The sequence below is a fragment of the Panthera leo genome, chromosome E1 (genome assembly GCF_018350215.1).
Source record: "Panthera leo isolate Ple1 chromosome E1, P.leo_Ple1_pat1.1, whole genome shotgun sequence".
NCBI classification, from domain to species: Eukaryota; Metazoa; Chordata; class Mammalia; order Carnivora; family Felidae; genus Panthera; species Panthera leo.
Genome location: NC_056692.1, coordinates 12,352,078 through 12,376,469, shown reverse-complemented (window position 1 = coordinate 12,376,469; position 24,392 = coordinate 12,352,078). Strand labels below are relative to the sequence as shown.

The 24,392-nt window shown below is 52.0% G+C and overlaps 2 protein-coding genes and 1 long non-coding RNA gene across 11 annotated transcripts in view; 1 reads left to right on the top strand and 2 right to left on the bottom strand.

Annotated features, from left to right (window-relative positions):
* Positions 1 to 563: 563 nt before the first annotated feature.
* TMEM11 (transmembrane protein 11) lies at positions 564 to 15,451 on the top strand. Of its 8 annotated transcripts, XM_042915441.1 has the most exons (5): positions 641 to 713; positions 3,663 to 4,103; positions 9,849 to 9,959; positions 10,186 to 10,263; positions 14,540 to 15,451. In XM_042915441.1, the coding sequence occupies exons 3-5, from the start codon at positions 9,946 to 9,948 to the stop codon at positions 15,054 to 15,056; spliced, it is 609 nt and encodes a 202-aa protein (XP_042771375.1). In that variant the 5' UTR covers positions 641 to 713; positions 3,663 to 4,103; positions 9,849 to 9,945; the 3' UTR covers positions 15,057 to 15,451. The 8 variants fall into 8 exon arrangements, 4 of the variants coding, with proteins under 4 accessions (XP_042771376.1, XP_042771374.1, XP_042771375.1 ...); XM_042915440.1 differs by lacking the exon at positions 3,663 to 4,103 and having other exon boundaries at positions 616 to 713; XR_006196431.1 differs by lacking the exons at positions 3,663 to 4,103; positions 14,540 to 15,451 and adding an exon at positions 11,862 to 12,292 and having other exon boundaries at positions 564 to 713; positions 9,849 to 10,263.
* LOC122206361 lies at positions 15,227 to 17,876 on the bottom strand. Its single transcript, XR_006196435.1, has 2 exons — positions 17,372 to 17,876; positions 15,227 to 16,971 (listed from the first exon to the last, which is right to left on the bottom strand). It is a non-coding gene; the product is annotated as an uncharacterized LOC122206361 (long non-coding RNA).
* A 1,793-nt stretch (positions 17,877 to 19,669) lies between these two features.
* Positions 19,670 to 24,392, bottom strand: part of DHRS7B (dehydrogenase/reductase 7B) — a 60,991-nt gene continuing 56,268 nt past the window's right edge. For both annotated transcript variants that reach the window (XM_042915206.1, XM_042915207.1), the window contains exons 6-7: positions 23,570 to 23,722; positions 19,670 to 20,885 (exon numbers count right to left, since the gene is read on the bottom strand). In XM_042915206.1, coding sequence (XP_042771140.1) covers positions 20,680 to 20,885; positions 23,570 to 23,722 — 359 coding nt within the window. In that variant the 3' untranslated portion in view covers positions 19,670 to 20,679. The remainder of the gene's footprint in view (positions 20,886 to 23,569; positions 23,723 to 24,392) is intronic.

Below are 24,392 nucleotides of genomic sequence, written 5' to 3'. Positions count from 1 at the left end.
ATGGAGCGGGAGTAGCGAGGGCCTCCGAGAAGGGCCGGTGGCGCCTCGGGCCCCTCGGTGACCTTAGTGGACAGAGGCGGCTGTGAAGGGCAGATCGGGCCACCTTCGCGGAGGGCGAGACCGAGGCGCCGGCTGGACGCGCCGGCTGCGGGGCGGGCGCGAGGGCGGCGAGCGCGGGTAGGACCGACAAGCGACAGGCGGGCCTCACAGCAAGCGCGGCGCCGCTCGGCGACTGCAGCGGGCAGCGCCGGGACGCCTCCCGCGTGGCGCTCTGGGAGTTGTAGGCACTTTCCTTTCCACTCTCCTTCCGCGCTTTGCTCTTGAAGCCCAAGGCCGTACTAACGGGTGGGCGCCTGTAACTCCTAGCCTGTGAATTTTGGGAATTTTAATTTCTAAAAAGGTGTCCTGAATAGAACTCCTCCCAGAGTGCCTCCTTCTACTGGAAGGTTTGAGGACTACATTTCCCAGGCGACGTCAAGGAGGCGGTGCTTCCGGCGCGCGCGATGCATTTTGGACATTGTAGTCCCGTGGGGCTCGATTTTCACCTCCCGGGCAGTCCGGGGATGTGGCCCGGACTACATTTCCCTTCAGTCCGCCCGCTATCCCGAGGCCGTCTTGGCGCGAGACATTTGCGAGCAGAGTGTCTCCAAGATGGCCGCTTGGGGAAGGAGGCGTCTTGGCCCGGGCAGCAGTGGCGGCAGCGCCCGAGAGAGGTGAGATCCGGGGGCCTGTTGCTCTCCCAGGACGAGTGGCTTAGGAGCCGGGGAGCCAGTAAAGCCTCCTGGAGCCGCACCGCTGTCCCTGCCTTCGTACCCGGGCTCCCCCTTCTCGCCCACTCGCCCTCCTCGTACCCCTGCGGGGCACGCGGGGTTCCTGCTCGGGCCGACCCAGGATCTGGGTGGGAGCCGGCGCCCCCTCTAGCTGGGCTGAGGCGGTCTCCATGGAGGGTTCAGGGGAGGTGACGATGGCGGGGCCGGGCGAAGTGGGCCGCGGCCGTACAGGGTCGGGCCGGGGATCGAGGCCGGGCCACGCGGGAAGGATCCGGAGCCCCGCGCAGGCCCGAGGGACCCGCCTAGCATCCCGCGGCCGAGCGGCGACCGAAGCTCCCGTCCCACCTGGCCACGAGCGTGGTCATATTGGCCGCGACCCCTGACGTGGCGAGGAATAGCTCGGGGAAGGGAGAAGGAAGGGGAAACCTTCACTAAGTGGGCCAGCTGCGGGCAGGGCAGTGCAGTCTGCACGTTTATCAGGGGAGCCTTAACCTTCCCCAGTTTGTCTCCCGGGCCGAGAACCGGCCGCTTCCTCGAACCCTCGATGTTTGCGACTTTTCGCGGGTTCTCTGCAAGCGCCCCTGCCGTGGAAGTCCTTTGAAGTGACCTTTCCTAATGAATGGTGTGTGGATACGGAGCAAGGGACTTGTGTCTTCCAAGGTGGATCTCGATTTGTAGAACTGACTTGTAGAAGATGAGATTGGAATAGTTTTCGTGCTTCGTGTTGAATTTACAGTTTTTGCTTCAGGAAAGCAGTGTCACCTAGTAGAAGCCACTAGAAGCTAGCTGTTCAGCTACCAGAAATTTGGGAAAGGGTGTGTATTGGTGGAATCACCTGGATTCGACTGCTCAGTCCATTTTGTTATGGCTTGGTTGGTATAGCAGAGGTCAGCAGGAAAGTTTTGTGTTTGCTTTTTTTGGTCTTTTTGGAGAGGCTTATTAAACAGAAAAGTTATCTTTCTCTCTCTCCCCTCACCCCCCCCCCCTTTCTCTCAACTACCCTCCTTTTCCTTTTCTTTGATTCTATCACGTTCATTGCTGTTTAGTGCAGATGGCTTTCTCAGCTCAGAAGATTCCTTTTTGATGGTTGTGATAAACCAGCTTGCATTTTATTCTTAAGCTCAGAGTTACCCAATGTTATCAGTTCTGCATTTCCTCTTCCGTGGAAAAGCAGTGAATGGCAAGCAGATATTTTTGTTTTTCCAACTCTCATCTGGTATTTCTTAGATCAGACCATAGGAAGAAGTTAAAGGTTTCCAGATGGTCTTTAAACCTGGCAAACGTCTTCAAGGTCTTCAATCTGAACATTAATCCTTTAGTAATAGGAAGTGACCTGTTTAGAAGACTCAAGAGTATCTGAAAGGCATTTGTCCTTACTGGACAAAAACAATTGAAAGGGCCAAGTGGGGATGCCCCAGACGTCATCCAAGGGCCGTGCCAGTACAAGTTAAGCTTTTATTGATCTGAGAAATCAGATACTGGGGATTTTTTTCTCCTCGGTTGGAGACCAGCATTAATTCAAAACTGAGTTTGCAAACCAGCAGCCCAGAGGCTGTTGACCATCGGTTTTAAAAAAGAATTTAAGTTAGTTGCCAGTACTTAGGAGCTGAAAGGTTTCACATAAAACTCTCCTCGCAAAGCTGAGTGGTGGCCGACATTTTTGGCCAAGGCAAGTACTCTCTAGTTCATTACTCACCTGACAGCTCGACTCACTGCAGTTACCTGCCTAGTCTCCTTAGGTGTTCAGATCGCAACCTTTGGCCTGGAACTGCTCACTCATGCAGATGCTGTATGTGAGCCAGGGTTGGGGTGTCAGGTTTTGTGATTCGGGTGGCACCATCTCTCTTTCTTCCAGATAACGTGGTGTGGCTGGGGGGAGCCCCTCTGTTTGCCTTTGCTGCGAGGCCCTACCCGGGCTCTGTTGGAGGGGACATTTGCCGGAGCCCGGTTTCCCAAAGATCCTCCCACGCTGAGCAGGGGATGGAAACATAACCCGCTGCTGGGCCAGCTAGCTAACTTCTGGGCACACCTCCATCCCTGCTCAGTGGGCGGAAAGAGTGTTCGGGTGGGGCAGGCTGGATTAATTGATTGCCCAGCGCCGCAGATTAAGAGGCCCAAGCATATTATTGGCTCCAGCGTCGGAAATAGGCTGTTCATGGCCCTCTTAAATGAGTTTGTTCCATGTCACATCCATGCTGACTCAAGTCTCAGCTTCACGTTGTGAGACCACTTTCTAGAATTGCTTGACACACCTAGTTGGAGTCTGCTTTATGCTGAAACTGAAGGACACGTTGCCTGGTTTGGGGCAGGGGCTGGAGCAGAGCAACACTTTGGGCAAACTTTCCAGATTCGCCAGGGCCTGCAAACTCCAAAGCATGACTTGTATTTAAAGGCCCTGCCTAGTGCCAGACTGTCCACAAGACAGCGTTAATGACGGTCCACTTTAGAATACCCAATGTGTGAATTCTTTACCTGGTTCTTGAGTCTAGAGCTGTGTTCATTCAGTAGCCACTAGTCACATGTGGCAATTAAATTTAAAGTAATTAAAAACAGGAGCTCCTGGCCGGCTCAGTCGGTGAGGCATGCAACTCTTGATCTCGGGGCTGTGAGTTCAAGCCCCACGTCGGGTGTAGAGATTCCTTAAAAAAATAAAAGTAAAAAGTGATTCAAAATTCGGCTCCTCAGTCACACTAGTCACATTTCATGTGCTCAGTAGCCACACGTGGCTTGGGGCTACCACACTGGACAGCACAGATAGAGAACACATCCATCACTGCAGAAAGTTCTGTTGATACAACAATACTGGTCTAGACTAAAATAGGAGAGGGGTAAGAAATAGCAAAATGATAGCTGCTTGCATGTTGATTTTTCTCTCCGCTCCATTAAATCCAGGGAATCAACAGTGTTTGTAATGAAGAAGATCACACTCTGAGCTGTAACCTGAATTCTTGTCCAAAATTCAGCACCCTGGCAGTGAGCACACGACACAGATTGCCACTTGTCCCGTCGGCGTCTTTGAGACACGCTTGCCCATCTAGGAAGGCACAGTGCAGGCATCTGTGTGTTCTGCCACTCGGGTGCCAACGCGGACCAGCTCACAGACGGTCCCTCCTGTCCCACTCGGGCTGCTTCTCTTCACTCCCTCAGGGCCTCTGAGCATCCCTGAGTTCTCCGTGATTGTTGGAATGGGAGTATAGCCACGTGCTGTCAGTTCCTGTTTTTCTCATCATGTGAAGAAGTCCTTGATCTGATTCTGACCATGGTGCGAGGCAGCGGCGCTGTCTGAAGACCTGGGGTGTTCAGAGGGCCGTGCAAACTGGACTAAATGCTCAGGTTGTAGTGTGAGATCACCTTTCGTGGCCCTCCTCTCCCCTGGCTTGTGCAGCCGTCGGCGTGTCTAGGCGGCCCGTGCCACGGGACTGCTTCCCCATCTTTGCGTACCACACCTTATTCCCCAGGACTTGGGCCTCCTTTCTGCCGCTTTGTTTCGTATATGAATTGGACAGACGTGCTCCCGGATGGCTGGTGAAGGGCGCAGTTCCCAGGCCAGCCGAACAGATGGGCCACAAGCCACGTGGGCAGGTGGCTCACATTCCGGGAGTGACATTCTCCTCATTCTGGTCTGATCCTTTCCTTTTAGAGCTGAGGCACCTTAGGGGTCTGGGGTATTTTATTTCTCTTGGAAAACTGCCGTTCTGGCTCTAGCGTGTGGTAAAAATGTTTCTCTCCTCCTGGTCTGGATGAGCCGCGCGGGTACGGCATCCGCCCCCAAGTCTCTGGGTGTGCGGCCCTTGACGGTTGTGGGTCCTCCTCAGCTGGCTGCCAGAAGGTGGAGCCCGGCACGGCTGGGCCACACGTTCTGCTCCCAGAAATTGGATGTTGCGTGTTAAGATCATCCGCTGGGGTTCATCCTGTTAGGCACGACTTTCCATTTTCCTTGATTTACGTGAGCAGTCTGGATTCCGGCAGCGCTGACTTGTGCCTCAGTGGTTCAGTCCCGTAGGCCGCGTTCCAGCGCGGACCCGACTTTCTGAAGAACGGAGGGGCAACCTTGTACCCAGGGACGGGAGGAGGCGGCTGAAGCCAGGCCTGAGTTTAGCTTCTGTGTCCTGGGCCTCAGTGAGCAGGGGCCGCGGGAGGAGGCGGGAGGTGCTCCATAGAGCCGGCACAGGGGAACCTCCCGGCTGCCACTGTGCTCGGTCCCCGGTGCCAGCAGCCACTGGACGGGCCACAGAGTTCTTGGGAAAGCCAGTAATCACTTAGTAGCCATAAGAGTTCTCTAGCTCAGGGCTGTTCAGTAGGATTTTCTGCCACGACAGAAGCGTCGCCGATCTGTTCTGTCCGTGAGGGTAGCCGTTAGCCACGTGTGCGTGAGCATTGGAAGTGTGGCTCCCGCGTCTGAGCAACTGGATTTTTTATTTTACGGTTTTCTTTTTAAGATTATTTATGTATTTATTTATTTTGAGGGAGAGAGAGCACGTGCACGAGCGGGGGAGGGACAGAGAGAATCCCAAGCAGGCTCAGCAGCGCAGAGCCCGACGCGGGGCTCGAACCCACGAGCCGTGAGATCGTGACCTGAGCCAAAGCCGAGCCACCCGGGCACCTTTTTATTGTAGTTTTAATTAATTTAAATGTAAACAGCCGCCTGGGCCTCACATGGGGGCGGTGCTTGGCGGCCTTCACTTTGGCGTGCACGCCTGACCCCTGCTCCACCTCCACGGCGGCCCTGGGGGAGAGGTAAGGCCTCTGCCCTAGTTGACGCGGGGCGGCCCGGCTCGAAACGGCCGGGTGTGTTGCCCTTGGATACAAAGCCAGTGAGTAACCGAGAGGGAACCTGAATCCAGGTCTCTTGACTCCCACCCTTGGTGCGCTGTGTTCTTCCCACGGCAGAGAGCTGCTCGGTTTCCAGAGTACAGAGGAGGAAAGTGTGGTCTCGCGTGGGGCTTCCTTTGAGACAGATGATAATGTCAGGTGCCTGTGGAAGTTCCTCGGCCCGTTTGGAACCGTCCTCAATATTTGGGGCTACCTGCCTGTGTCTTCCTGTACTAATTGCCCCCACTCTTTTCGTTTGTTTTTTTTTTAATTTTCCAACTTTTTTTTTTTTTTTAAGTTTTTGTATTTGTTTTGAGATAGAGTATGAGCGGGGGAGGGGCAGAGAGCGCGAGAGACAGCCCCAAGCAGGCTCCACGCTGTCAGCGCAGAGCCCGACGCAGGGCTCAACCCCACGAACCCTGAGATCATGACCTGAGCCAAAACCAGGAGTCGGATGCTTAGCTGCTGAGCCACCTGGGCGCCCCCTTGTTGGGCTTTCAATCCACAATGTACGGTCCTACTGCCTCTCTGGCTCCTACTCCCTCTCTGAGGGAGCACTTGCTCCTTTCGGTTAGCCAAAAGTGCGTTCTCCTCGATCTGGGGGCTAGAGGGACAGTCCGGCACCTCACAGAGCATAGGTGACCACGTGCTTATTAGGCGGAGAGCAACCTGACATATGGACCTAGTTTCATGTAATTTTCTCCTGTCAGTTATTTCAAATGAGTTTCCACTGTCTTTTTTTTTTTTTAAGTTTATTTATTTTGAGAGAAAGAGCGTAAATAAGTGGGGGAGGGGCAGAGAGAGGGGGAGGGAGAGTCCCTAGCAGGCTCCGCACCGGCAGCATGGAGCCCGACGAGGGGCCCGAACCCATGGACGGTGAGATCATGACCTGAGATAGAAGTCAGACGCTTAACCGACTGAAGCACCCGGGCGCCCCGCCCTGCCGATGCATTTAGGTGACCCGTCACATTCAGGCCCAGTGCAGGGGATACCGTGACGAAAACACACTCTGCCTTCACAGAGCTCAGGATTGACATCCTCTGTATGTCACGTGGGAGGGAGCGCATGCCTGGGCGCTGCCTGTGAGCCGCAGGCCCGCTCCGGGACGTAGGCCTGAAGCAGGCGCTTCCGCCACAGTTCGATTAGGTTCTTCTGGTTCTGCCACGACCAGAAGGTGATGGGGGCTTGCGTGAGCGAACTGGGAAGTGGAATTTTCCTCCTCCTCCCTGGCAGGACCGCACGGGTGTGACCCCGGCAGGACACCGCAGCCACGAGATGCCGCCTGTGCCCAGGCTCGCGGTGGCGGGGTGCTTCCCTGGTAGCGTGGGCTTCTCCGCGGGCACAGAGACGCTGCCGGAGCCGGAACTGGGCCCCCTCCGGCTGCCGAGGGCCCGTGGCTGTCTGCCCTCGTCACCCCAAGGGATATGGGCTGTTGAACAAGACTTTTCTTTTTAAGAAAATGCGTGCAGTGAATTTTCCCACTGTTATAAGAGAAACCCATGATTCTTTGTTTTCTTTTTTGAAGAATACAGATAATGTATGAAGGAAAATAAAATCTCAGTCACCTGTTAGGCCACCATCCGGGGAAAACCATTGTCGACCGTTTTCCACGTATTGCATCTTTGATACTTCCCTCCAGGTGTTTTGTCTTGGATTTTTAAAAATTGTATATTAAACAGACCCAAAGTATGTTTCTAATATGTGGAAAGTCATAAACTTGCTACCATACGTCTGGCCTTTGAGAACCTTATGCTAAATGAAAGAAGCCAGTCACAAAAGACCACAAACATAATTGCATTCATATGAAACGTGCAGAATAGGTGAGTCCATCGAGTCAGGAAGGGGACGGGTGCTTGCCGGGGGCTGGGGGAAATGGGGAGCCGTGGGGTTTCTCTTTGGGGTGATGGAAATATTCTAGTATCGATTGTGCTGTTTGTTACACAACTTGGTGCAAGTGCTGAGCCACCGAATTGTACACTCCAAATGGGTGAGTTGTGTGGCCTGTGACTTCTGTCTCAGTAACGCTGTCATTAAAAAGTACAAATCAGAGGCGCCTGGGTGGCTCAGTCGGTTAAGCAGCCGACTTCGGCTCAGGCCATGATCTCCCGGTCCGTGAGTTCGAGCCCCGCGTCAGGCTCTGTGCTGACAGCTCAGAGCCCGGAGCCTGTTTCGGATTCTATGTCTCCCTCTCTCTCTGCCCCTCCCCGGTTCATGCTCTGTCTCTCTCTGTCTCAAAAATAAATAAACGTTAAAAAAAAAATTTTTTTTAAAGTACAAATCAGGGGCGCCTGGGTGGCGCAGTCGGTTAAGCGTCCGACTTCAGCCAGGTCACGATCTCGCGGTCCGTGAGTTCGAGCCCCGCGTCGGGCTCTGGGCTGACGGCTCGGAGCCTGGAGCCTGTTTCCGATTCTGTGTCTCCCTCTCTCTCTGCCCCTCCCCCGTTCATGCTCTGTCTCTCTCTGTCCCAAAAATAAATAAAAAACGTTGAAAAAAAAATTTAAAAAAAAAAAACGTTGAAAAAAAAATTAAAAAAAAAAAAAAGTACAAATCAAAAGCACAGTGAGATACAAAAACAGGCACCTGGGTGGCTCCGTCGGTTGAGTGTCCAACTTCGGCTCAGGTCGTGATCTCGTGGTTCGTGAGTTCGAGCCCCGCATCAGGCTCACTGCCGTCAGCGTGTCAGCACAGAGCCGCTTCAGATCCTCTGTCCACCGTCCACCCCACCCCCTGCCCTTTCCCTGTTTACGTGCTCTCTCAAAAGATAAATAAAACATTTTTTAAAAAACAAAATAATAACTTCTGGTGAGGATGTGGAGCAGTTGGAACCCTCATGTTCTTTTGGTGGGAATATAAAATGACGCAGCCGTGGGGCATGCGGGTGACTCAGTCGGTTAAGTGGCTGACCCTTGATTTTGGCCCAGGTCATGATCTCATGGCTTCACGAGTTAAAGCTCCGCATCGGACTCTGCACTGACAGAGCAGAGCCTGCTTGGGATTCTCTCTCTCCCCCTCCCCCCATTCGTGCTCGTGTTCTCTCTCCCTCAAAGTAAATAAATTTTAAAAAATAAAATGATGCACCCACTGTGGAAGACGGTGTGGTGGTTCCTCAAAAATGAAAAGAATTAGGGGCGCCTGGGTGGCTTAGTCAGTTAAGTGTCTGATTCTTGATTTCGGCTCAGGTCATGATCTCAGAGTCACGAGATTGAGTCCCGAGTCAGGCTCTGCACCGAGCTTGGAGTCTGTATCCTTAAGATTCTCTCTGCCTGCCCTTCCCCTGCTCACACACCTGCACGCGGATCCGTCTCTCTAAAAAAATCTAAAAAATGAAAAGAATGACCACATGATCCGACAGTCCTTCTAGATACGTATCCAGAAGGATTAAAAGCAGAGAGTTGAGCAGGTAGGTTTATACCACGTTCGCCAGAAGGTGGAAATGGCCCAAGCATCATGGATGGATGATGGATAGACAAGTGAGGTGTATACATATGATGGAACATTGTTTATTCGTCTTTAAACAGAAAGGAAGTTCTGACTCATGCTGCATAACCTGAATGAACCTTAAGAACATTACGTTAAGTAAGCCAGCCACAAAAGGACAAATACTATATGATTTCACTTGCGTGTGGTACCTAAGGTTATCAGATTCACAGAGACGCAGAGTAGAAGGTGGGGAGTGGGGGCTGGGAGCTGTCGTTTAACGGGGACAGAGTTTTAGTTTCGCAAGATGAAACCGTCCTGGAGATTGGTTGCCCAGCAATATGACCTAATGCTACTGAGCTGCACACTTACAAATGGTTAGGACAGGAAATTTCATCTGTATTTCCCCGTGATTTGAAGATAGTTAAACCTGCGTGCTCACCGCTCAGCCTAAGAAGTAGAAAACTAGCATTACCCTGGCGCACATGTCCCTTCTTGCAGGCAGAGGCCACCTCGCTCCTGAATTGTCCTTTCCTTGTTTTTCTTCCTAGTCACCACACATGAAAACGTTCCTAAATGCCGTATCCTTGCGTTCTGTGTGCTTCCGAATGTGTCTGTCCGTCTGCGTGTGTTCTAAACCTGCTTTCTCCTTCGCTTTGCATGGGAGGGATTCAGCTGTACCTCCGGTTTCCCTCTCGTGGAGGAACAGCTCAATTTATCGATCCCTTCCCATCAGTTCTGCTCTTCTCGGACAGTGCCACTCAGAACTTTTTTGCGCAGCTCTGACTTTTGGGGAGGTATCTGCAGACTTTGGGTATCCCATGTTTGAGACTACTTCTGTAATTTCAGATCCCTCTGAGAGAAGCTTCCCAGTGGTGCAGGGGACCCCAGGGCCACATGCCGGGCAGGCTGCCAGCTGTGCAGAGAAGATACCCGCACCCAGGGAATGGAGTTTGTCAGGTTGCTTCTTCATTACGGCCACCTTCTCACCACAAAGCCAGTGTTTCCAAGGGATCCCTCTGATGCACAGATTCAGAGGAGGAGAGCGGAGGGTCTCGGGCCCACTGTGGTTAAAGGCAGAGGGAGGGAGGCGGATCCAAGAGCCCCGGTCACAAGTGCCCGTGACCCTGAGGCCACATCTGTAGCCGCCACCCCAGCTCAGATGGGTTGATGTTCTGCTCCACAGGCTGGTTAAGGGCTCAACGTGCGCATCGATCTCAGCACTGGCAGAGAGGGTGTGCAAGAGCGTAACCCTTACCTCGTGGTAAGTACCACGGAACGTGCTGAATTCGAGAGGTTCAGAAGCCATTTGGTAAACGGGACTCTCCTTTCTGGAGCCACTCCATGCCTCTCCCCAAGTGATAGAATTCTCAGGTCTTTGTACTTCCAGAAATGCGTGTAAAAGCAAGCATGTGCACTAAAGTTCGCATACTCTAATCACTGTTCTGGATTTGGCCTTTTTCACTGATCTCGTAGATACTTTTCCATCACTGCTCTTTCCCTCTCACACTCTTCCTCTTTTTTTTTTTACATGAACTCTTTATTAGGACTCTTACTGGTCATTACACACCTGCCATGGAAAGCACAAATGAAGTCCCTTAAGCCCCAGAGACTCCCAGTTAGCTTTTTTTTTTTTTTTTTTTTTTCCCATATGCACTTGTGTACCAGGGTTCAAGTTGGGGGTTGGCTGGTAATGCTCTGAAATTGTTCAGGGCAACCTTCTAACTAGGCTCCTTCTTTAGTTGGGTTACATTTGACCCGGAAACAAGCAAGCCACACGTGGGTGGGCCCTGGGGTACCTGGGTGGTGATGGACATGCCTCTCTCCTGGGAGTAGTCAGCCACCAAGTTTCTGAAGTAACTGCCCATGGCAGCCATGTGAACTGAATCCTGTGGTCCAGGCAGCTTTTAACACCTATGTTTGCAGGCACATAGGGCACCCCAGCTGCCACAGCCAGGTGGAAGTGGAGTACTTGATGGGGTGGCCTCTAACAGAGGGGGGCCCCAACGTGTGTGTGTGTGTGTGTGTGTGTGTGTGTGTGTTTCGAACCTTGCTATCTCCTTGTATATGTTGCAAATCTCCTTCTCCAGACTTCAGATTATATCCTTTGGCAATGAAACAAGAACAAGAATCCCTTTCCTGAATTTGGGCCGAGTAGTTTGGCTTTGAGAGGATTCGAGAGGGTCAGGGCAGTGGTGTGGCAGTGCCTGCCTGCTGGACTGGCTGCAGAGGGTGCCTTGTTTGAAGGCCCCTGGGATGTTACTTCAGTGTGGCTTACGCTCTTTTGTTTTTGCACTGTGGGCGACTGGTGATGGGTAGGAGTGGGGTGGCCGGCCCACAGAAAGCCGCGGCGGCTTTAGGAAGCCGGCGTGCTCTGGATGTGTATATTGGGGGAGCAAACCTGTGCCCACACACACTCCTCTGAGCTGTGGTGTTTGTGACTTGCCGGCAGCCGGAAGGCAGAGGGTGGACGGCCGTCCATGTCCCCTCACTGTCCGTTCCTGTGCCGTCCGGCCTGACGCAGGCACACGTGACAGCAGCGGTGAGACAGGAACCCGGAGGGTACAGGGTCAGGCTCGAAGGGACCCGTAGACACACCTACTCATCTGTGTCAACAAAGGACAGAAGAGTACCGTGCCCACCACGCCCGCCCCTGGGACGGGCTGGGGAAAGGCAGGCGGGCTGGGAAAAGGCAGGCGGTGTGGATAGGGATGCCGGCGGGGCTTGCAGAAGCTGGGGGAGGGCGAGGTGGGATCTCCCTGCTGACGGGCCTCCAGAATGGAGCAGTCTGTTCTAGGTCGGTGGGGTTTCAACAGGCATTTCTTATTGGGCCTCACGGTACTTTTTTTCCACCATGTTCAGGATGGCTACAATCTGCTGGGCAGAGAGGGCACCGTACTGAGGTCGAGTTGGGTTTGGTCAGGAACATTCTATAATCCCAGTCTTGACACCCACGTTCGGCTTTGAACATTCTAGAGGAACCTTGTGGCCAGAAAGGCATCCCTGGACTCGCTCTGATAGTCAGCAGGACACACGGCCTTGGAAGTGTCTCCTCTCCACCACCTGAACGCGCGGCCCGGGAGCAAGCCCTCTCCCTGCCCCTGCACGCACGCGCGCAGTCAGCCCCTTACCAGTGACTTACCCGACCAGCGTGAAACCCTGCCTCTCAGGTTGGCGTGTTTGCTAACTGGCTTCTAAAGTGCTGAGTCCTGCCTGGGAGGAAGGACTGAAACAGCCCCATCTCCTCTCTCTGAACGAAAACCAAGTGGAGGCCTTGAAAGGGCAAACCCCACTTTTCCTGTTTTCTCAACTTCCGGTGGACTCTTGTGGAAACAACTCATTGACCCATCGTGGAGAGGCAGCCCTGACTACTGGTGAGCTGCTTTGGCAACGTCCCATGTTTAGGAGGCTTCTTGTCCGACCCCCAGGGAACAACTTCTCCCCAGTGCACGCCGGTTAATTAGGGCCTGTGATTTAATTACGAGGCTTCCTTGAGCCCAGCTTAATTACAGTTACCTTTTCAGGATAAAGACTTCCCTCTGCCCGAGTCCCAGCCCGTGCCTTTTGCTACAGTGCTTCCCACCCGGATCGGAGGCCCCTCCTGGAGGATGCCCTTCCCCCTGCCCCTGGGGGCACGGTCAGCCTGTTACCAGTGACTTTTCCTTTCTTGTTTTGTTTTTTTTTTTAATGTTTTATTTGTTTTTTGAGAGGGAGAGACAGTATGAGCGGGGGAGGGGCAGAGAGAGACAGAGACACCGAATCTGAAGCAGGCTCCAGGCTCTGAGCTGTCAGCACAGAGCCCGACACGGGGCTCGAACTCAAGGACCGCGAGCTCATGACCTGAGCTGAAGTCGGTTGCTCAACCGACTGAGCCACCCAGGCGCCCCTAAGTGACTTTTCCTTTCTGATGTGCCCACAGGAGAGTATTGATCAGGCATTTTCCTAACAGAGTGAAACTGCCTCTTAGGTTTGCTTATTTGTTGGCTGAAAGTAGTTTCTACTGTGCTGAATCCTGCCTGGGGGTAGTAGGTAGTAACTGGAAGGAGTGCTCAGGGGTCTGTCACTGTGGTCTCGGGCTCTGATCGCCCGGCCTTTGTCCTTGAAGTGCGCCCATGACAACCTGATTTTCACCACATCTAACATGTAATTGCTTTCATCTCTGAAGGAGGGCCAAGACCTAGAGCTTCTGGGGGTGACCTTGTTTCACAGCCGCTGAGGCATATGTGAGAGGTGCTCTGCACTGCCTGTGACAGGGGTTAAGTGACTTGATCCAGCCTTGAGCTGTGTCTAGCAGTGCCCTCTCAGAGGCTGGTATAAAGAAGGCTTTTTACCAGATGAACAGAGAACACAAAACTAGGAGAAACAGTATATGCTAGACAGCAGTATGGAGATTTGGAAAGATCTGGACAGGCTGAAACAAGCCAAATGGAAATGACAAGGCACGTACAGGTCTATATTTAGGTTTGCCCATCAGGGGGTGTGGAAAGACTCTGCTTTGGATGCAAAGTCTGCACTGGAGGGACCTCACATAGGATCCCGAAACTGCCTGCGATGCCCCGTGGCCCACGGTCACAGCCAGCTATCTGGCCTTGACCCAGAGCTGAGTTGTCTGTAAGCGTCCAGATTTGTCTTCCGCTGGTGAGGGTCAGGCCGCCCGTCCCTAGTCCCAGGGGGACGTCGGATCAGCTCAGCCACTTGAAGTGGGTCTTTGTGAAGTGTTTCTTATATGAACGAGAGGAGGATTTACTGGCAGTAAACACCTACAGAGGCCTGGAGGACCAGGGTCAGAATGGGCCAGAACCTCTGGGGCCCTTTGTGTCGTCCGTACACTAAATTTCAGAGTCACTGCTGTTCTTGAGGCTGCTGGCTTTGGGAAGGGCCGTGGGGGCTTTGTGCAGCTTGTCCTCTGTTGACGGCCGGAGGAGTTTTGTGCTCCTTCATCCAAGGCGAAGGCGACCCTATCTATCTATCTTTTGTCCCGCAGGGCAGGGCTGACTCCTTCTAAACTTTGCAAAGGGCAGAGTGTTTGGCTTTGTCGGTCTCAGGTCTGTTGGTTTCCATCAAAGAAGCCTCCTCCTGCAATCGCCCTGATTAACCAAGAGCACGTGTCACTCTGCCGACCTTGGGCCTCTGTGTTGATAAGAATCCCGGCTGAAACCATTCTTTCTTCCTTGGGGCTCCTTAGGGAACTTGGATCTGTCCACTGCCTCAGGCTATCTCCCGGGCCCAGTACACATCATAGGCTGTCATCTTCTGGAGAGCTGGGTACCCCTTCTTTCCTGTGTCTTTTCTACATTTCACTAGTAATCATTCTCTCAGAAAAACAATAAAATCTTTCCTATCTTACATATTGGGTTCCAGGGAGGATTAACTCCTAAGTGAGATGTGGTGCCCTCAGGAGCTCAGGCTCTCTGCTGAGCGCCAGGCCCAGACTTGAGTCACGAACCTCTCGCGGCGTCTCAGCGCCGAAGCGTGGTGTGTGTGCCCCTCAGCCTAACTGTCTCCTCTCTCTCCCCCCCCCACCCCACCCCCACTCCAAGGGTGAGCTTGTCGGCCACAGACTGTTACATCGTGCACGAGATCTACAATGGGGAGAACGCCCAAGACCAGTTTGAGTACGAGCTGGAGCAGGCCCTGGAAGCCCAGTACAAGTACATCGTGATCGAGCCCACGCGCATCGGCGACGAGACTGCCCGCTGGATCACCGTGGGCAACTGCCTGCACAAGACCACCGTGCTGGCGGGCACCGCCTGCCTCTTCACCCCGTTGGCGCTGCCCTTAGATTACTCCCACTACATCTCCCTGCCCGCAGGCGTGCTCAGCCTGGCCTGCTGCACCCTCTACGGCATCTCCTGGCAGTTTGACCCTTGCTGCAAGTACCAAGTGGAGTACGACGCCTATAAACTGTCCCGCCTGCCCCTGCACACACTCACTTCGTCCACCCCGGTGGTGCTGGTCCGGAAGGACGACCTGCACAGAAAGAGACTGCACAACACGATAGCACTCGCCGCCCTGGTGTACTGTGTAAAGAAGATTTACGAACTCTATGCCGTATGATTTCAGTAGAACAGGGAGAGAAGCAATCGGCCCGGCCCACGAGAGACCACAGAGTGTTCAGATTTGCCACAGTAACAGGTTTTTGCTCTGTGAGGCGGCGGCGGAGCCTGGGAAGGTGTTTGGTTTAATATCTGTTATTTTAAAAAAATAACACAGGTCACAGGCGTACCAAGGGTTTTTCAACTCCTTACACTAAGATATGGATTTCCATAACCCGCAGGGGGTCCGAGCGGTGGAAGTCTGGGAAGACCGGGCGGTGCGCGTTGGCGGCACGGCTGCCGAGGGGATGTGAATGCGCTTGCGGGGGGCGGGGGGAGGTCTTTAAGTATATTGTTTAACTGTACCATCCAGAGCCAACCAGAAGCTATTGACCATTAAAATTATGAGAATTTCAACTTCGGGTGTCTTCTCTTTCCATGACTGCCTAGCTGCTGCCCACAGTCTGCTCTGGGTGGTAGCTCGCCCGGGGCAGCGGTGGGCACCTGGTGTCGCCATCCACAGCAAGGACGGGCCTCGGAACAAGGCAGGCCCAGACCCTTCCCAGAGCGGTTCACCTCTGACGGCGGCCTCGTTCTCAAGGCCAGCACAGCTGAATGCTGCTCGGGCCACGTGGTAGGATCAGGTGACGAGGTCCAGAGGTCACTGGGTTTCCGTTTGGGTCCACGTGGAGAACTGAGGCCTGGGATCCCCTGTCCAGAGCTTTTGATTTTGAAGGACACACAAATGAACATCGGCACCCGAGCTGTTCCTGAGGCGGACCCTGAGTTCAAGCCCACTGCCCTAGGCTGAGGAAGCACCCTCCCCTCGGCGCCCGTCTCAGTGTTCCCGTTCCATAGCAGTCAGGTCCCGTGTCCCCCTCACAGCAAAGGGCAGATTGCACACCATCCTCCATATCCCTGTAAGGTTTCGGATAAATGAAACCGGCCTTTCCACAAAGACACTGGGTTCCCCGCCTTAACTGCAACCTTCCTAAGGCCTGCTCAGTCCTCCCTGAAGAGCTACATGGTACTTCTTTCTGAAGGGTCCATCTTCAAGAAGCAACCTAGTTTTAAAGGCTCTACCAGGAAGAGCTGATACCAGAGAATAATGAAGGGGTGCATGCGGAGGTGTTCAGAGCTCAAAGGGAGTGACTGGGCTATTTATTGTAAGGGAGATTCAGAGCTTTTAAAAGCTTTCAAAATGGACCGTCCATCATCCACAAAGAGTTTGAAAAACTGTAACTCCGAGGAGCCTAGAAATACTAATCACTCATTCGAATGCCGGGTGGCAAAATGGTGTTGGCTACACACTGTCGTTCACGGGGCAGTCTGGCCGTCTGGAGCAAAAGGATAAATTGGTAGCGATCCCAGACAAATAGACCTGGTCTCAATTGTACAGTGCCTGCGGTCCCTTGGGCGTCTGGCTGCTGGCTCTCGAGCCTGCTGGGCCGGAATGGTAGGTGTTTTTGTAATAAACGGCCCAGGTTCGGAAAGGGAGCCCCATGCTCTGCCTGCACATCAGCTTTCCTGGGGCAGGAGGCTAGAAGTGGACAAGTAGCCATCTCGGTGGGTTGAGGGCTGAGCAGAAGCCCTCACCAGGAGAAGAGGCCAAGTGCGAACAAGGTGCCTGAGGCTGCGCTCAACAAACTGATTCTTGTCGGGTGGACTAGCCCAGGTTCTGAGACACCACCTCACTTACAGGTCTCCTGCCAGGGTGAGGGCTCGGCACTGCTGGGGAGCGCGGGGCAGGACTCTCATGTTCCAGGCCTCTACGGGAGCGGCGCCCCAAACTGGCTGGGAAGGGGAGCGGCAGGATCACACCTCCTGCAGCTGGAAGGATTCCCTTCTGTGGGCGCCGGCTTCTCTGTTCCCGTCGCCTTCCCACTTCGACATCGCTGACAAGTGGGTTGTGCTCCTCTGTGACGTGCCACGATGCTCTGGAAGAAACAGCAATTTTTAAGTCACTGCCAACTGAGAAACAAAGGCCAAGTCGGCTGGGCCCTTCTCTGCAAAGTCCACACACGAGCCTTGTGCGTGCCATTTCTGTGAATGCATCGTGCAATTAACCTAATTACGTGAGTCTTGTTGGAACTGCCCAGTCTCACCCCAGTTTCAGAGGAGAGCAGAGAGCCTTTGTAAAGGTCAACTCGTCAAGAATGCAGGGGGAGCAGATCCTGGCAAGCGCTCAGGGGCGGTCTCTCTTCGTTAGTCTATCTGCGCCCTCCGAAGTGTTCACATCTGCTTCAGCAGCTGTCAGGCCCCACTGAAGGGGAGGGAGACTCCTTCCATGGAGCCTGCGAGGAGCCGGGCAGTGTGCCCAGGCAGCTGCGCGCTCACCATTCCATCCAGTCACTCGCGAGCCGTGGCCGCTCAGCAGTGTGCAGATGTGTGGTGCTGCCATCTGGAAACTCACTTGGTTGTACTTTCCATGCTCTGATTTGGGCACGAAACACAGGCGCGCCTGCTTCTGCCCTCGGACCAGTGAAACACCAGGAGACCTAAAGAGCAAAGTGGAAAGTGCCTTTGAACTTCATCTGCAGGCAGAAGCAATCCAGAACTGAGCTTTTCAACCATACCCAGAATCCCAGGATGAAAGAGAGAGAGAACAAAGCTTTGAGGACAGAAAGGAGAAACTGGAACAGCACCGCCACCACCCCAGGCGGCAGATGTTCGTATTCAGACACCGATCTGAAAGCAAGAGTGACATTATCAGGGAAACACAAATCAAAACCACAGTGAGATAATACCTCACACCTGCCAAATGGCCACGATGAACAACTCAGGCGACAACAGATGTTGGTGCAGATAGAGAGGAACCCTTTTGCACTGCTGGTGGGAATGCAAACTGGTGCAGCCACTGTGGAAAACAGTATGGAGGTTCCTCCAAAAACTGAAAATAGAACTACCCTGCGACCCAGCAATTGCACTATTAGGAATTTATCTAAAGGACACAGGAGTGCTGATTCGAAGGGGCACATGCACCCCAATGTTTGTAGCAGCACTATTGACAGTAGCCAAAGTATAGAAAGAGCCCAATGTCCACTGCCTGGTGAATGGATAAAGAAGATGTGGTATATACATTCAATGGAATAAATGTATTCCAATCATGATTTCACTCACATGTGGAATTTAAGATAAAAAACAAATGAACATAAGGGGAGGGAAGAAAAAATAATATAAAAACAGAGAGGGAGACAAACCGTAAGAGACTCTTAAATACAGAGAACAAACTGAGGGTTGCTCTCGGGTGTTGGGTGGGGAGATGGGCTAAAGGAGCGATGGGCACTAAGGGCACTTGCTGGGAGGAGGACCAGGTGTTCTATGTAAGTGATGAGCCACTAGATTCTATTCCTGAAATCATTAGCACACTATGTGTTAAGTAACTAGGATCTACATTTTTAAAACATTTTTAAAAAGAGATGCCAAGTTGGGGTCCTGGTCCTGCGGCCGCCATCCCAGTGGAGACAGCAAGCCCCGCCTTTACCAGGCAGTGCTGTCTCCGGGGAGCCGCGCCCAACTCCAGAGTCCCCCCAACATGGCTTGACGTGCCACACGGACTTTTGAAGAACCCTGAATCGCTTGCCCTTTTAGTCCTCTGCGTAGTTTCAAAGGCCGGAGAGAGCATGTGCTGCGGTGCGAGCGGATCTTCAGTACCTCTCTGACCTTGCCGACCTCCTCAAGGGCAGCTGGGCCTCAGCCTTTGGCAGACAGCCAGATCCAGCTAAATTTAATGGTTGTTTGTATTACATTATTCACTATTCATACGATAGAATATAAGGTTTCTAAAGTAAGTTTTAGCAAGTGAGTTGGTTGAGTCTTCAAGAATGTACGGTAAAGACACATCCAGTGGTTTGGGATCTGGCTCAAGTGTTGTATCTAGGTTGAGACCCTGCACGTCTGCTCCAAGTTCTGCGTGCCACCTGCACCCCAGTCAGGGCTTGGGGGGCTCCCGGCCACTGTCACAGTGGCCCCCAAAGCAACCACCTCAACAGTGCGTTTGACGTCTTTTGATGACAGACCGTGTGGCTGCTAAACGTGTGTTCTTTTGAGGGCAGGAGATCGCATCGGCCTCCAGGTGCTGCCCGTTTTGTTTATCGGAGAGAAAAGGGCAGCACTTGGATACGGGCCCTGTTGAAAGTGCCCATCAACAAGTGTCCAAGGAGAGATGTTCTCTCATTCCCATTTAGAGGAAAAGCTTTCTTTGTCACTGCCTTTTCCTGAGCACCTGCTGTGCCCTTGGCCATTTAACTCAATGTCACACTAGGCTTTAGAGTGGCTGCTACTGCTGTCTTGGGTCCAGCTCTTCCCTGGCTCTAAGAGCCCTGATGTGAACAGTAAGGTCTCTCTGTTCCATGTCTGGAGGGAAGTAGATGGTTTATTTGGAAGATGAAGAGCCAACCCATATGTCTATATCCACATTTCAACCAGGGGCCCTTGGAATGTTCAGGCCCATGGTGGGAGCTGGGGAAGATCACCAGATCTAACGCCCCACTCTTCATGCTCCTGCTCTCAGGAAACTTGACGGCCTCAAACACTAACCACAGGCTGTGGCTTTGGCCATTTTTATTTCAGGGATAGCTTTTAAAACACAAGCTCCATAGGACCAGAGTTGGGACACAGTGCGAGGTGCCGGTATGATATGCAAGATTTTTATTCCAAGTTGGGAAAGTCATACAATACACCCACAATTTCCACTTTCAGCCTCAATAATAGGAAAAGTTTCGTCCTAAACTTTCAATATGAAGTTGATTCACTCATTGAACCTCAACCATGTATTTTTAAGAAATCAAAAAGGTGGAAGCAGGCATCCAACAGGCACAGCTGGCAAATGACTGCTCTCACCAGGGACCAGATGCCGCTTTACAATCCCTCCCCACCTGACCAGGCTTCTGAGTCTTCTTTCCTAGAGGATACACGGGACCATGTGGGGTTTTCCTCTCCCCTTTGCCTGTTTCCTTAATAAATTCGTCTTCTGCTTGGAGTGGGGCCTGGTCTACGGGGCTTGAGGTGAGAGTTTACAGGGGAAACAGGGAATTCCTTTTAGGAACTAAAGCCGGCATCACTTGGGTTATGCTGGAAGACAGAAGGCATATTAGCCCATTGGTCATGTTGGATGATGGACTGTAGAGCCCTGAAAATGGATATGGATGATGGCTTCTTACGACAGCCTTCTCCCTTGAGTGCTACAGGTGCCTCTGCCAAAACAATTAGGCACGTGGTCCAGATAAGTCAAATATGAGAACTGGGTCAGGTGATGTCAGGATGTCTTCTGTTTTCAAGGCTGAAACACTTTCTAGGAGCTGGCGGAGGCTGGAATTCAAAGGAGGCATAGTTTTTCCAGCCCTTGAGGACTACACCTCTGACTGCTCATTCATTTATTTCAGGTCCTTACTTTAAAATGAGCTCCACATTTGTTCCGTAAGGTTTATCCCTCATCCCTGGGAAGAAGGTTGTTGCCTTTTTGGTTTTCATTCTATTAGCAGAGGCCTAGCCAGGGATCTTCAGTTCAGGACAAGTGTATGTATGTTCCATCTTTCCCACTCGTAAGACAAACATCCAGTAAAGTCTCAACAAACACAGCTGTCCCTTGTCCAGCACCTGTACCCAGGCAGGTGCTGCTTCCCTATCCCAGCTCGGACGCGCGACTAGGAGTTCTTGGATTTCCGCTCCTTTCTGGCCCTGGAGGCCATGAGGCTGAAGAAGAGCCCAGGAGCCAGAGTTCGCAGATAAATGGCCAAGGAAGGCAGGAGGTCGGCCAGGATCACATCTTTCTTTTTCTTCCCCACTGCAGCCAGAACATCTCGGGCCACCTCCACGGGGCTTCGGCCTTGGGCTGTGGTCTTGTCCATAACTAAAATAAACAAAACCAAAGAAACACATGAACTTAGAAGCAGAGGTCTCTCTCCGCAGGACTTGAGGTGACATGAACCGATGTCGGCTGAATTTCCCATCATGGGGCCCTTGCCACAGTCTGTCAGGAGGCAAGGGGTTTGCCACCATCCCTGACTATTCCGTACTCCAAAGAAATGAGGAAGCCGTCAGCAGCTCAGTATGTGTGAAGGGGGAAAGGGGACTGTGGGTGAGATGTGGAAACGAGGTAGATGGGTGACCTTGTAAGTGCTTACAACTGGTGGCTCATGACACAGGCCAAAGGCCAGCCCAGATGGGGTCTCAAAGAGCAATCACACACACACCGATTCCCGACCTTGGGAACTGTTGTCTACCGGAACGCACAACTAAGGGTGTTGCAGCACTGATTTATCTGGGGTAGCTTGGCCTGAGGTCTGCCAGACAGGTGATAGGAGGAGACTATGACCCCTCATGTGCACGACAAGCTGGCCAGACTGAGAGTGAGGTGGGTCAGGAAGAGACGTCCCAGTTCCCCACATCATGTGGTGACCGGTAAGGAACAGGAAGAAATCCTTGGTTCGTTTTCGGTGTCAGAGGCAGCTCAGGGAGGTTAGGAGGTGTTAGGCTGGTTGACGCCAACTGATGTTCCTTCTTTCCTAGTGATGTGACAATGTTGCCGACCAAGCAGAACCAGTTGGCAGCCAGAGAGGAGAGGCCACTAGCGCAGACCATTTGAAACTATTTGTAAGTTGTCCAAACCGCGTGAGCCTCCTCACCGATATCTGTTCTCGTTGGGTTTTTGTCAACACAGAATTGATTTCTGATAGTTGCTTCTTTTTAAAGGCCATAGAGGGAATTTTTTAAAAAAGATTCTTCTAGGGGCACCCGGGTGGCTCAGTGGCTTAAGCATCTGACTTTGCTTAGATCATGATCTCACGGTTCGTGAGTTTGAGCCCTGCGTCAGGCTCTCTGCTGTCTGTCAGCTTGGAGCCCGCTTAGGATCCTCTGTCCTCTTCTCCCTCTGACCTTCCCCTGCTCATGTGCGCACGCACACACTCTCTCTCTCTCTCAGAATAAATAAATAAACTGGAAAAAAAAAAAAAAGGAAAAGAGCTTTACATTAAAAAGAGAAAAAAACATTCCTCTAGGGGTTCCTGGGTGGCTCAGTTGGAAAAGATTCTTCTAGGGGCAACTTTGGCTCAGGTCATGATCTCGCAGTTCACAAGTTCAAGCACTGGACTGGGCTCTGGGCTGTCACTGTGGAGCCCACTTCCGGTCCTCTGTCTCCCTCTCTCTCTGTCCCTCCCCTGCTTGCTCTCTCTCTCTCTCTCAAAAATAAACACTTAAAAAAAAGAGATTCTTCTAGGTATAAATAAGTATGAACCTCTCTAGCTCTATGCCTCTATATGGTTTCTGCTGACTTGCTGAGTGAGCGCCTATCCAGGGCATGTGCAGTTCAGGTCTGGCCGAGGCGAGGTGCAGGAACAGGAGGCCCCTGGTGAACACCATAGCATAGGCCCAAAAGGTCACATCCAGGGAGGCAGGACAGGCAGGTCAGTACTTAAGAGGGAGGCAGGCCCCACGCAAGTGTGGGAAAGCAACTCAGTTCCCAGGGCAATAGCGTGCATGGGTCACCTGACCCGGGAGGCTGGCCTGAGCCTGCAGCTGGGGCCGGGCCATTCAGCCCACTAGTGGTGACTGCAGGTCAGCTCACCACATCTTTGGCTGAAGCAAGATGGGAGATCTGAGACCGGTACACCCAGCGTCACCCCAGAAGACTGTGCTCTTTCCTTTGAGTATCCTGAAATCAGTCATTTCTCAAGCACACTGAGTGGGGAATCTTTTGGGGCAAGCAACCCATACTTTCCATGCGATTAATCCACTTTAATTTTACTTTAATTCACTGAGGATGGGTTAGCGGAAAGTCTGGCAGCATTTCAGCTTGGCTCTCAAAGTCCTTTAAGGACTGAGTCCTGGCCAACAGGGACCCTGTTCCAACAGCTGCAATGGTGATGCTCAGGCTAAGGATGGCTCGTGGTAAATGACCATTATTCAACAGTATATATAACCAACACCCATACATCAAGTTTTTTAGTTTTAAAAATTATATTCCAGGGGCGCCTGGGTGGCTCCATCAGTTAAGCATCCGACTTTGGCTCAGGTCATGATCCTGCGGTTCCTGAGTTCGAGCCCTCCATCCTTCTGATAGTTCAGGGCCTGGAGCCTGCTTCGGATTCTGTGCCTCCCTCTCTCTGTCCCTACCCTGCTCACACTTTGTCTCTCTCTCTCTCTCTCTCTCTCAAAAATAAGTAAACATTTTTAAAAAAGGTTTTTTTAAATTATATTCCAGGGGCACCCTGGGTGGTTCAGGAAGTTAAGTGCCCCACTCTTGGTTTAGGTTCAGGTCATGATCTCATGGTTCGTGGCATGGAGCCCCACATTGGGCTCTGTGCTGACAGCATGGATTCTCTCTCTCTCTCTGCCCCTCCCCCACTCATTCTCTCTCTCTCTCTCTCTCTCTCTCTCTCTCTCCCTCTCTCTCTTTCTGTCTCTCTCAAATAAATAAACTTAAAAAAATTACATTCCAAATGAAAAAGAATCAAAGAATCATCAGGTGAGAGAAGCACATCTTGCTATCGCCAGCCGACAGCTTTTCACGGAAGAAAAGAGAAACTAGGGCCTCACCTCCATATTTGGACCCATCAGCAGTGACAGCATTTACAGAGAGGTTGGTGTGGATGTAGCCAGGGCTGATGACAGTCACCTCGATCTCATACTGTTCCATCTCAGCACGAAGACAGTCAAAGAATGCCTGGGTTGCATGTTTGGAGGCCGCATCTGCAAAGGTTTGTGGCCAGAGATGCAGGTGAGGGCGAGGGCCTGAGACAGGCCCACATATTCGTTCCCATTCATTCGCTTTTACTTAAAAACTGATATTACAATTTAAGATTACAGTATTACAGCCGTGTTCCTTTCCTGACTTAGGGAAGTGCAGTGTATACCTGTTCTTAGGAAATACCCTGCTGTGTAGGAGTAAAGGAGCATCATATTCCTCACCCTCTTTCAAATGATTCAGGAAAAAAATTATAAATCATATATATACACATACATGCATATATACACACAACACACACAGAATATGATAAAGCAAATATGGTCAGATGTTAACAACTGGGGAATCTACATGAAGGCGACACGGGAGTTCCTTGTACTGTTCCTGCAACTTTTAAGTCTGAAATTATTCTAACATTAAGAGTTAAAACATATATATATATCACAACTTAATGTCTAATGAGTGAAACATTTAAGTGGGACAGAGGATATAAGAGTCAAAGTCTTCCTTCTGTCTTCCAATTCCATTCTCCAGAGATAACCTATGCTAATGGTTTCTCAGCATTTACTTTTTAGATACTCTATGTACATATATGTGATTTTACACTTAATTTTTTTTTTTAACAGAAGTGAGCTCTACTGTTTATATTATTCCTGCCAGTAGCTTTTTCCCCCT